Source organism: Thermobia domestica, chromosome 13 (assembly GCF_964235325.1).
Source record: "Thermobia domestica chromosome 13, izTheDome1.hap1.1, whole genome shotgun sequence".
Taxonomy (NCBI): domain Eukaryota; kingdom Metazoa; phylum Arthropoda; class Insecta; order Zygentoma; family Lepismatidae; genus Thermobia; species Thermobia domestica.
In genome coordinates this window covers 7,426,989-7,440,432 of record NC_137466.1, presented here as the reverse complement: position 1 = coordinate 7,440,432, position 13,444 = coordinate 7,426,989, and the positions used below count along the sequence as shown (strand labels likewise).

The 13,444-nt window shown below is 35.6% G+C and overlaps 1 protein-coding gene across 1 annotated transcript in view; it reads right to left on the bottom strand.

Annotated features, from left to right (window-relative positions):
- Positions 1-316: 316 nt before the first annotated feature.
- LOC145669110 (uncharacterized) overlaps positions 317-13,444 on the bottom strand; it is a 60,308-nt gene continuing 47,180 nt past the window's right edge. Inside the window, exons 2-3 of the mRNA XM_081737451.1 lie at positions 5,649-5,837; positions 317-849 (exon numbers count right to left, since the gene is read on the bottom strand). Coding sequence (XP_081593577.1) covers positions 476-849; positions 5,649-5,781 — 507 coding nt within the window. The 5' untranslated portion in view covers positions 5,782-5,837 and the 3' untranslated portion in view covers positions 317-475. The remainder of the gene's footprint in view (positions 850-5,648; positions 5,838-13,444) is intronic.

The window sequence follows — 13,444 nt, the reverse complement described above, 5'->3', positions numbered from 1 at the left end:
ATAAAGAAAAACTCTAGCAAAATTTAAGAAAGTCCAAATTTTTTAACTTGTCTTAGTCTGCTAACAAATTGGTCTTAGCTTTTTTTTGTTTGTTTGTTTGCAATATTTATTTCTTTGTCATGTTATGATTTAGCAGGCTGTAGATATGCTCAATAGTAGCGACAATTTTCACGTAATATTAGTGACTCATAATGATTGTTTCTCACGTCAATTGATATTGACTGTCTTGAAATGTATAAGAATCACTTCTATAAAAATCGTTCAAGCTCAGCTCTGTGCATAATATAATATATAAAAGGATGAGAAAGTAAACACGTTTTTACATAGTTTATACATTTATAAACAAAACAATTCGACAACATTCATCACACTAGTTCACAAGCATGACTCTGTACTTTTTGAATTTTACGTTTATTTCCAAAGTTACTGCAACATTGTCCCGCATTTGTACTCTGCTTTCGCTCACTGTTTGCCTTCACGACCACCGACAAAGTAGTGGTTGTAGTTCTTGACTGAGACACAGCACCATCAACTGCCGCGATGGTAGTGGTGGTTGAATTAGAGACGTCACTTGCATCAACAGCTTTAGTTGTCGGGGATAAAGCGTTCGAAAAAGTAGGTGTAGAATTTTCTTTGGAGTTGTTGCAGTAGTCCTCAGTTCTGGCTTGCTCGTTTCCAAATTTACGATCCCAAATGGGTGCCCGATCACACAGCTGGATTGGAGGTGTTGGTGCCCGCATCGGTAGCTCCTCACGTTGTTCCTTGATCTTTCGTTGGGTCTGTTTTGAGGGGCACCACCAGTAAAGTAGGTTATGTTCCGATTACCATCAACAGAGTTTGATCTTGAATCTGCAAGAGATTATAGTTATTGGCAAAATGTCAAAAATACAAAATAATTTGACATAGAGACATACAGTGCGCTAATATTCCGATAAAATTTCTTGTACCAAGAACATTTGAAACGATGAACAGATAGTAGTATGTTAAGTGAGAAAAAATTGCATGTCTAACAGTGTGGAGTTTCTCATCTGTAAAGTACTTAGAACGCAGAAGTAAATGGAAATAGTTACCGTGCTAAAAATGAAGATGTACCTGAAGGCAAAAGTTAACCGCACGTTGAGGTCTGAGCTACAAATATTTATTTACAAATGCTTATCACTCATGTTAAAAAATGTACCTTGTTCACTACAAGGTAATACCTCACACGATCCTGCTAATCATTATATTTATGTACTCTTTCAATCTTTCCATTTAAACTATTCCTTTGTCACGGTTGTTTTGCGGGTGTTTTTCAGGCAAGAAGATAGACTTTGTTATGGTTGCATTTTCCTTAACTCCGAACAGTTTTGCTGCAACATTAAAATAACCCACAATATGATGCCAGTATTTATGTAACAATAAAGTTCATTCTGAACATATTGTGAAGACTGGTCAAGAATTTGACTTCATATTTACAAAGATCTCATGAAACAACACATTGAAATTTCGTAATAGTCATCAATTGCTACCACGCGATTGGCTTAGAACTATGTACATTCTCGCTTGTATATTGTTGGTAAGGTATGATAACTGGTTAAGGTGCACTTGAATAGTGCTGGATAGAAGTGTTTTATATACAGGATGTTCCAATATGATCTTTCCCACTTTGAACTCGTATAAGTCAGAAAAGGGGATAGATAGAAAGGTAAACTTTGTGACTTAATGTTCACACAGTCTTAAAGGTTTGTTCTATAGCAACAGGTCCAATAAATCTTTCTTCTCTAATTTCTTTTGTATTTGTCCTTATAAATGAGGCGTTCCAGGAGATGACCTTCCAGGAGATGGCACAGTATATGAAATAGTTGATAGAGATCAAATCTGCCACCCAGGTCCAACAAAACTGCCGGACGCGTTACAGACGCAAAGCCTCATTACGTCCAACCATCGATGATGATAAACAAGGTTCAAAGAAACCGGCAGTGTCATCATGAAGAGGATGAGTTCTGGACGTCCGATCACGAATGAAGTAGATGTGGAACGGCTGCACTAGACATATCTCCGGAGTCCAACTAAATCAGTCCGTCAAGCGTCTCGATAGTTGCAGCTACCATTGACCACGGTGCACAGGGTGCTACACAACGGACTGAAGATGCATGCCTATAAGGTACAGCTGCTGTATTCGCTTCAAGCTGATGATAGGCCATCGTTTCCAATTTAAATGCTGAATTGCATCGACGAGAACCCAGATTTTCAAAGGTGAAGTTTTCGGACGAAGCGTGCTTTTGTGTGTCCTGGAAAGTAAACCAAAACATTGTCCGGACAAGAACTCCCGCGTAAGCCTGGAAATCGTCGTGTGGTGTGTTTCATGAAAATTTGGTGGGACCTTTTTTCTTCGCAGAGGCGTCAATCCCTCGACTGTTTACCTGGACATGTTGGAACAGTTTCCATTTCCACAGGTCGAACACCTGCAACCTGTCATTCTGCTGCTGCAGAACAATGCCCCTCCTCACTGGGCTTTGATCATTAGGAGAGCTTTGGACGACATATTTTCAGGTTGTTGGATTGGTAGAAGAAAACTCATTGCCTGGGCCCCAGATTTCTGGACATCACCCCACTAGACTTTTTCTTTGGAACTTTGTGAAGGATATGGTCTAAAAGATCCCAGTGCAGGACCAGCAGGAACTGCGAGCTCGTATCGGCTCAGCACTTGAACACGTTACGGAGAACGTACAAGGCCGAACTGGGTGGAACTGGAATATCGCTTATATACCTTGCATACTACAGGAGGCATATACATTGAACTCTGTTAAACAAAGAGTAAAACTTTAGGTATGTGTAAACATTATGCCCGTTTCTGACTTATACGTAATCAAATTTAGAAAGATCATTTTGGAACACCCTGTATATCACTAATTTACTTGCGTTCTTATGTGACCATTCAGCGTGTGCTTTTAGATTTTTGTTGCCAGTAAGTATGTTGTAGGGATTTGAATATGCGTTCCAGAAACGAACTTTGAAGTTTAGAATAAATAGATTATATAACATTATTGGAACGTCAGTAAGACATATTTTGATGAAATATGTGTTTAAACTCCAGATTGTGGATTGGTAAACCTAAACTAGCTGTATGTTGTTCTTATACATTAGTCAGACAATTTCATTAATATTTTGGTTGTTTTATTGTGCAATATGTTGATGATAGAGTTATGATGTTAAGACTTAAAAGAAAAAAAAGAAGGATCTAGTAGTGATGCAGACATATGCATCGACGACTTCGCATACAATCGAAGAAGCAGAGGAAAAGTATGAGAAAAAAGAAGAAATTATAGACAGAGAGAAGAGAAGTGCATGTGTAATGGTAATGGATGATTTCAGTGCAGTTGTGGGAGAAAATCAAGAAGGAAATGTCGCAGGCAAATACGGTTTAGGTGAAAGAAATGAAAAAGGATAGGGACTGGTCAATTTCTGTAGACAAAATTCACTAGTAATTGGGAACACTTGGTTCAATCAGCACAAGAGAAGAAAATATACATGGAAATCCCCAATAAATGGCGGAAAATATCAGTTATACTATGTTATGAGTCAAGACAGCTATGGAATAGCATGAGAACGCGAAGACCCTTCCCGGGCCCGACATTTTGTGTGATCATAACATTGTGCTGGCTGGAAGTGGATATTCAGCTGAAAAATGTAGGCGAAAGAAAAATAGGCAACAAGATGCGGAATACTGAAAAGTTGTAAAACGAGGAAGTTAGAAATGTTCTCGTATTGACCTGCCAATACTGACAGAATACCTATGATGATGATGATGATATTCTGCAATTGAGAATTTCAAAACATATTTTTAACTATTTACATAGAAATAAAAATTCCCAATACTCCAAGAGAATTTCAAAACATATTTTAACTATTTACATAGAAATAAAAATTCCCAATACTCCAATACTCCTAAGAAAATACAACCCCATTTCGCATTACTTTCAATGAGCTGTATATATATTGTATATTTATACCAGCGTTCCTCTCATAATTCTTTAATTCTACCAGAATGCGTTTCTTAATACTAATTTATGGTAATTGGATCTAAGATTGTTTATAAATAACTGTTAAAGTTTAACATTATCTTTTTCTTTCAAGCTTATATCTGACAAGGAACGGACATGAACGTGTCGTCCGGGCATCAGAAACGAATCTAATCCATTCGATAAACATAACAAAGATATGTTCATGCACAAAAAATTAGGTGCCATGGACAACTGAGTAAGTCCCTGGGGCCCATTAACTCTGTTAGTAAAAAGACATCTTTGTTATGTTTATCCAATGAACTAAAGAGTGACAAACATCTTGGCATTTCAGCTAAACGAATAAAACGCATGCTCTGAAGCGACGTTGCCGAGTAAAAAAGGGGCGTGGCTAAGCAGCCGAACTACAGCGCAATCAGGTGGCAGGGGATGAATGTATACAAAATAAACGTGACAATACTGCAGCTCTCTCATTTGCTAGCAGCATTTAAAGGGAACTTGGAGCTCCGCCTTCAAATGCCAAGATGTTTGTCACACCCGTCATAAGTTTGATTCGGATATCCGGATGACACGTTCAGGTCCGTTTCTTGTGAGAACGAAGATAGTTCTTTATTTGTAAGGGCGGACTTTCATGCAAGCGTCAGTTGCCTTCGTTGCTTGCGATTTCTACGTGTAGCCAACAGAAAGTTCTGTTACATGTAAAACCGTACTTAAACAACTTTCTCAATTGTCTATTGAGCCACATCGCAAGCAAAGAACGCAATGGACGCTTGCATGAAAATCCGCCTTAATTGTGAAAGGCAAACTCTTTGTCAAGAACAGCTCTTTAAGTTGATCAATATTTACATTCGCTTGAATTGACAATTTAGAAGAGTTTATGTATTATGGTAGAAGAGGTAGTGTGCTTTAATTTTCTTGTGACCACATAACAAAACGCAATATTGAAATGTAAAGAGTAGCTTCATACAACACAGAAAACCTATTGTAAAAGACTAATATTTTCTTTTTTAGATGAGTTACCTTTAAGCTGGGAAAGCTACACCATATTTCTCAAATGAAAAATAACATGTCAAGAAATTTTACCTTTCTATCATATTTCACTGAATTTCCTATTTTCCCAATATTAATCTTGCGTTTTTAGGAATTACACGTGCGATAATTCTTAGCAAAAACTGTATGTCAAATCATAACATTGCTACATGAATATTATCTATTTTACATATTTTGATTATCTAATTTAGTTGGTGCCGTTTTGCATAAACTCAATTACAGTGTCTACTGAAACAGTTAGATGTGAGTTGTTAAGGGCTCTTGATGTGTATAATAACACAAGCCTAGCTAAAAAAGCAAGTTTCAAAATCAACACAAGTAAACAGCACAAAAACTATAGCAATATTATAACGATTTAGATCTAAGTTTATTCAATGTCTGTTTGTTTGCCGCTAATTTCTACATTTCTGATCTAAATGATATTGAAATACATTTCAAAAAAATATCAGTAACATGAAAGCATTAAAATTCTAGTTGGTTTGAAAGAAAGTAGAAAGAATAATTCCCTTTATAAGTTAATGGGTTAACAAAGATGGCGTAGATATAATAATTAGAGAAGGTTAGAGAAGATGAATGTATGAAGACAAAATGTTTTACCTTTCCTGATGGGAGAATTTCCAATCGATCGTCGTGCTACGTCGTGAAATGTGACTGGCGAGTAGACCCTGCGACTGAGGGCGTCCACTCCTTCTTCGTTGTGCCTGGGAGAAATTGCCTTCAGAGGAAGCATATTGGTCAGCGGTGTCCTGTTCTCCCGAGACAAAAGCCAGTAAGTCTTCACAGCATCTATGCAAATAGAATAAGATATTTATAATCGAGTGTATAAGAATTTTTAAAAAGAGTCTTGAAATTAAGGTTTTGGAGTTCCTTTAATTGTATTTCTCACACCCTTCTACATGTGTATACCGTTATATAGCCTAAAAGATTAAAAATGACCTACTTGTCATCAATTGCTAAGAAATACCACCGTGGCGTTCGCTGAATTTAAGCAGAGGACGGGATTCAAGTAGTTAATCTCGTATTCCTTGACGTCAAACACTTAGCCTATATATGCCGAGTTTCATTTTCCTTTTCAGCTTGGAGGATTTGTAAGATACTCTGCTACTGGTAAAAGATAAGACTGTCTTCCTTTGAGAAAGGTATTTAAAAAAAAAAAAATCCTTTCCTATCCTCTGAGTTCGTGACAAAGAGAACATTCTTTTCTAGTTATAGTGGTCTATACAAGACGAGAATTAGGCTAGGCCAATTTTTAGCAATTTTGGAATTTCGATTTGAAATTGTCGGGAAAAGTTTCCTTTCGGTGAGACAAGAAAAATACTTATTTTCAATTTTTTCATAAAATTTCATCTACCACTCTCTACTGGGGCTTGAAAGTTTCAAAATTTTGGAAATATTTTATTTTGGAGATTTCATTTGGAATGGGGTGGATGGGTTTTCTTTTGCTGAGACAAAGAAAATATTTATTTTCAAGTTTTTTTGGAGTTTCAGCTTCCACTCTCTACTGGAGGTTGAAATCCTCAAAAATCACGAAATATTAAAATGTTAGAACTTTCATCTGGAATAAGATGGAAAAGCTTCCACGTAGTGAGACAAAGAAAACATTCATTCTGAAGCCCCTCGTAGAATCCCATCCTCCACCCCCACCTGGGGCTCAAAAATTCGAAAGCCTTGAAAAATCCAAACCATGGAACCCCGATATGCAATAGGGTGGAAATGTTTTCTTCTAGGGACAAAAATTATTTATATTCAATTTCTTCACAGAATCCCATCTTCCACCGGGGTTGACAATTTTAATTTTTTGAAAAATTTAAATTTTTGATTTTTGAATGGAATTGAGTGTTTTTTAGTGAGACAATGAAAATATTTAGTTTTTTCATAAAAATGCATCTTTTAATACATTCAAGGATTTAGCAAAATCAGAAGGTTTTAAATTTTTTCAAGTAGGTACTACTATGAGCAAAATAAATGACGCGTCTCTTTATTTTGAAGTTTTTTGAAAATATCTCCGTTTTCTTTATATGTTCTAAATTTCGGAAGGTTTACCCAACAGGACAGGTTAATAACAAACCCGTTTTTAATATTTGTATTAGATATTAGATTAAAATAAATAAATTAGAAGCAAAAAACATTAAATCGACAGAAATCTCGAGAATTACCAACTCTGCGAAAGTGGGAAATTTTGAAGAACGCGAGGGAATTCTGCAGTTCAAAACGAAGCAGCGACATCTATGTTATTGAGAGAAATATGGATTAGATCTACAGACGAAACTTTTAACGACACATTTCTAATATGTCTTACTACATGCATTATCAGCGAACTCCAAATATATGAATCTATGCTAAGTATTAACGTATAGATAGAGCAAATAGTGGAAATTACCTATGGAAAAAGACGAATTCTTAGCGCAATCGTAATGAAAATTCTCTTTACCGCAGAACAGGTTCATTTCACTTTAGAAAACAATTAGCTCAGGCAGCTAAAGTAACTAGTCTGTATGTCGAAGGTAGTGGGTTCGAATCTTCCTCGAAGTGCCGTTGTCATTTTTATTAGTATGGTTATTTATTTTTACTTTTTATGTGGGAAAGATTCAAATTGTAACATGTGTAAAACTCATGACTCAACCAAAAAAAGAGAAAATGTTGTGGCACTTGCATTAGTGTTTCTAATTTTTGTTTGCAAACAGTTTCGTAATTATTTCCCCTGTGCTCACTGCTCACTACATGCTCAATGGTGCATAACGAATGTTTTCCAGTAAATGGTAATTCTAATTTGGAGAATTTTTATAAAGTTTCACAATGTTTCTCACTTGATAGTCTTCTATCTACTTTTTTGGACACTTTGATAACAGATTTCCCTATATATATTTAATTACGGAAAAGTTTTACAATGTATTTGTCTTAAATTGAAATTGTTTTGAATTTACCACATGAGGTAAGTAGCCCGAAGGGGTAGAACTGAAGTAACTGATATTCTACGTAAAAGCAACCTGTTGTAGAATGATTATGCTTCTTACCTTCAGAACATAATCTTTACGTTAGAAGGTCATACAGAGAAAAATCCTGTTTTTTCCTCTCCTATGACCACTCATCTTAAAGCTTTACATGTAATAATTCGTGTCACATAATTTCGGCTCTCCGAAGACATTCATATTTATTATTATTATTATTATTATTATTATTATTATTATTATTATTATTATTATTATTATTATTATTATTATTATTATTATTATTATTATTGCTGAATATGCCACCCTTACATAATGTAGTAACTTTAGACATCTTAGTTTAAAGTGCTTTCTTGAGTAATAATTTGAGCAACCACGTAACAAAATTTAAGATGTATGAGGAGGCACGACGTTTTATTTCCCCCCTCTCTTTTCAGCGCCGTACCAACAGAAAGTATATAATTTCTGACAAGCAGGGCAGACAAAATGAATAAGAAATATATTTAGAGTATCCTTTCCTCCTTCGTGAATGAAATATCACGTAGCATTTTTTATTCTACCGAAGACGACTCTAGGCCGTTATGGTTAGGTAACAAAAGAAATACCTAATATATTTATTGCGCCCCTTGACTGTAATATTACCTCTTCTATATTTGTTAGAGGCCGCCCTACACAACCAAGGGTGACAAAAAGAATAGGAAAAGTGTGTAAAGATTACAGAGCACTTTATATTTTGTCAGAAACAAGCAAGTGTATACACAGCATTGCTTTCGTTAACAAGTGTTTCACCCTTGAGTCGCTTATAAAATTAGGCAGAATAAACTTTTGCCGATCATTGTTATAGAAGGATTTGTCCAGGATGGTTTGGCGTCGGGTTAATAACGATGAATATCCGGTATGTTTATTTACATCGCCGTTAAATAAATAGCAAACTTTCTGAAAGGAACTTACTTAGGAAACATCAGATCCTCCTCCTACTTAATTGCATCTGGCGTTCTGAATGAAAGTTCTATGGGACTATTAGAAAAATATATATTCCCGTTTCCATGCTGATGGTAGAATTTCTTAAGCAGTTATTGAATTACGTTCGAAGCATTGGCGTAAATACCGCCCCCGCAACCCTGTGGCGTGGGGACCGCACAAGCTGCAAGGCCAAAAAATATACAGAAAGTACGCAGTGGCGGACCAGGCCAAATTTTCACCAGGGCAAAGTGACTTTTTGGCGCCCTCCCCCGGTACTAGTCTATATTTTACATTTTACCATAGTGTTTTTAATATTTTAAACCCATTTTTCAAGACATTCATTACCTAGGAAAACTTCACAAAGGATATGGCCCGCTATAAACAATACGAACTCCGCCCCCCCGTTTGGTCTTGTGGCTAGCACGCCTGCCTTCTGTGGTACCGGGTCCAATTTCCGGTGGATTACTGTTGAATGATAAAAGTTGTTCGGATTCCACTATAATTAGTATCCACATCTCCTTTGGCCTAACACCGTGTGCGTGGGTTTTCCCGTTTCCTCCCACTTTCTTCATTCTACCATTTCATTCATTACTCATCATCATTGTCTCCTTTAGCCTAACCGGCATAACCGTGGGACGTAAAACTCAAAGATTTCATTTTTTCTCCTTTAGCCATTAAGGCATAACCATGGAACGCTGAACTCAAGCAAACAAACAAACAATGCTTACTCCCCCGCCACTCTTTATTCTACATGCCATCTCTCCATTTTTTGATATAGCCCCCTTAGTACTATGAAAATCTTCTCTTCCATGGTTAGGTAATTGCCACTACTTTACAAGAATATAAACCAAAAAAGTCAGTTGAAAACACGCTATAAAATTTACTTTTGAGGCTCGTTTTGGCGCCCCTCTTTCTCTGGCGCAAGGGAAGTCGCCCGGTCCGTGGTACGCATAACTAAGGACTACGGAGGAGAGGTTAACCTTCATGTTATGCCACTGGTTTGACGTGTTTGAAATGTTCAGTGACTGATCGGTTAGTGAAATAATTTCGACGGTTACTGATGTTTAAAGTTTAGCTAAGACAAAGTTACCTAACCAAATATATTTGATATCGCGATGTCACAATTTGATTTTCCTTACATAAAAAAGATGAAAACAATAGTAATAAAAACCCTTACTCGTACTGGGCTCTAACTACCAACCTAATTCGTACAGACTAGTTGCTCTGACCAACTGAGTTTCGATTTCTTACGCGAAAGAAGTCTGTTATGTTACGAAGCATGCTTTTCATTCTCAAAACTGTTCGAAGTAATACGAACACGGCTTAAGAACAGAGACGTAACTGAATTACCACTCGATTGACCTTGAGGGCAAATCACCAAAAGGTAGCGATAAACGTAAGTTCAGCATGCATTTCTGTGGAGTTCTGTTCAGTATTCCTATCTGCCAATCTCGCTTGTTCGTTGGAATAATATTTTACAAACGTAACCTTTCGATAGAGCACAATGGCAGACCAAAGAGAAGGAATTGTTGCCCTTGTGAACGTTGGATACCACAATGTGCAATAAAATTGTCGCGTCTCCTTGAAGTGATATTTTATTGAAAATAACTGTTTTCCTTTATATATCCGAAGTTTTTGAGGGTTTCAAAAGGAGGAAACGTTACTGTCAAACAAGGACACATTTAGGGGTGGGTCCAGGGGGTCCGGACCCCAACTCTGAAATCCCAACTTTTCTGTAAATTTAGCCTAATTTTGGGGATTATTTTTTAAAATTTTATTATAATTTATCCTAATATTGAAGTCGGACCCCTCCCGAAATAAATTACTGCATACGTGCCTGCTGACAATTTTCAATATATTCGTTAAATAATAAAGTAAAATATTTAAATTAGGAGCAAAATGCTTCAACACGGGCTAACTTTTGTCCACTGCCAATATTGTTAGAAGGGATATTAATAGCAAAAACTACTAGTCAATGCTGAACCTTGGAACTTTACCCCGAACAGCAAGTCTATTATTGAGAACTACGTATGAAAGATTTTATCAAAACTTATCTAGTTTTTATCTGGCATGTAATTATGTCTCGTCATTGGTATGCCGTTAGTCATTGTAAAACCTTTCAATTGGAAGTGAAATGACACAAACTAAAACAGTTTTAAATCAATAAATGTCTATGTGTAAAAGTAGGCGTCTCTTATCTGTAGTTCTGAGTTCCTTTTACTTTTATCATGTGGTTCGGATTCCACGTTAATCAGTAGGTCCACGTCTCATATAGCCTCGCTGCTGAAAGGGACGCTAAACTAAAATCAACTCAACTCCTTTTACTTTGAAGTGACAAATGAGAGAAGAAAGTATGGAGTTCGAAAAAAAATCAAATTTGAGATTTCAACGAATTTACATGTATTATAGCCCCTAACACCGAAAAAGTTATTTTTCGATACATGTCTATCTGGGGTTCGTCCGTCCGTTCCCTACACTTTTCTGTGCACTCGTCTAGAGGCCATACCGTTCAACTTATCTGCACCAAATTTTAGTTTAAGATTTTCATAGTATTACCTATAGTTTCTTTTATTTCCCTCCTACTCCCGAAACAAGGATAGTTTCCTGTACGATGAAAATAGAACAAAAGATATTTTCTCATAACTGGCTCTAACGATCTTGTTTTCTTTCTTTTCTTATAAATCAATATTTAATTAGCAACCCTATTTTGTGGTATAAGGCATTTATCTGAGAAAAATCTACAAGGGGTAGTTTATACTTAAGGGTGAGTTTTATCTAAGTGATTTTCTCAAAATGGACTTAAGTGTTTTCGATCATATTTCATAAATAAATACTTCATTAATAACTTAACAATATGGCATAACTCGTTTGTCAAAAAATGCGAGGGGTAGTTTATTCTTGGTGGAGTGTGTTGTCTGGGTGGTTTCCTCAAAAACGACTCAAAAGAGTTTATTCATATTTCAAAAATACATATTTCGTTAATAACCTAACAATATGGCAAAACTCGTTTGTCCTGAAAAAAATATGCGAGGGGTAGTTTACTCTTGGGGGTGTTTTCCTTCCATGGTTTTCTCAAAAATGAGTCAAGCAACTTTGTTCGTACTCAGAAATAAATATTTCATTAAAAACCTAATAATATTGAATAACTCGCTTACCCTGAAAGAATCCTCAAGAGATATTGTCAAAAATTACTCGGACAATTTTATTGGTAATTCATAAATAAGTATTTCATTAATAACCCTATATTTTAGTATAAGTCATTTCTATGAAAAACAATTACGACGGATAGTTTATTTTGGGGGTCAAGGCTTTTCCCGACAATTTTTTCGAACGACAGGCGATTTTGTTCAAATTTCGCAAATAAATATATCATTAATAACCAAAAGTATATCTTAACTCATTGTTCGAAACAATTCACAAGAGGTAGGTTGCTCCTAACGTGTTATTTTTGAACGACTTTCTCAAAAATCACTAATTTGATTTTTTTCATATTTCATAAACAATTATTGCGTTAATTGTTCTATATGTCTAATGAAAATATGCTCAAAGTGTGACTTAGTTTTGTATTGTGGAATATTTATTTATGAAGTCAATGGAAGTTTTTTATTCGATAATCTGACATTCGATGTATTTGAATAACACGATAATTTTATTCGTATTATCCAAATACACACTTCAGTAACAACTGCGGCCTAACACAGTTAAGAAATTGAATTGAAAAAGTTTAGTGCGGTGGCCCTGTAATTGAATATTTTTTGGTAAACTTCCTAGCTTTTTGTGGTAAACTCAGGCTTTTCTTTTTCGAGAGACAAAAGAGAAAAGAAAATATGATGATTGTGAAAATAGTATATCAAATTCAGATTTCAATAGATTTACATACTTCATAGCGTCTACATACCGAAAATGTGATTTTTCGATACCCGTCCTTCCGGTTCGTCCGTTCGGTACACTTTTCTGTGCACTCGCCTAGAGGCCATACCGTTCAACGTATCTAAACCAAATTTTAAACTTAGGGTTTACACAGTATTTCTACAGGAGATTTTCCAATTTTTTTCCTACTGCCTAAAATAAGTGTGATTTACTAACAGCCGAAAATCGAAAAAAAAGCTATTTTCTCCAAAATGGTTTTAACAATTTTGTTTATTTTTCATTAATCAATATTTAATTAACAACCCTATATTGCAGTATCAGATATTTTTCTTAGAAAAATTTACGAGGGGTAGTTTATTCTTGGAGGTGACTTTTCCTCGACGATTTTCTCAAAAAAGACACTGGCAAATTTTGTACACACTTCATAAATAAATATTTAACCTTGCAACAAGGTATAAGTCAATTGACCTGAAAAATATATGAGTAGTAGTTTATTCTTGGAGTTGAATTTATTTCCTTAATTTTAAGGCAGAGAGCTGCTTTTGAGAGAATAGATCTTGAAAAATAATTTTAAAACTTAGACTTTTGTTTTCGAGACATTCCAGACAAGAC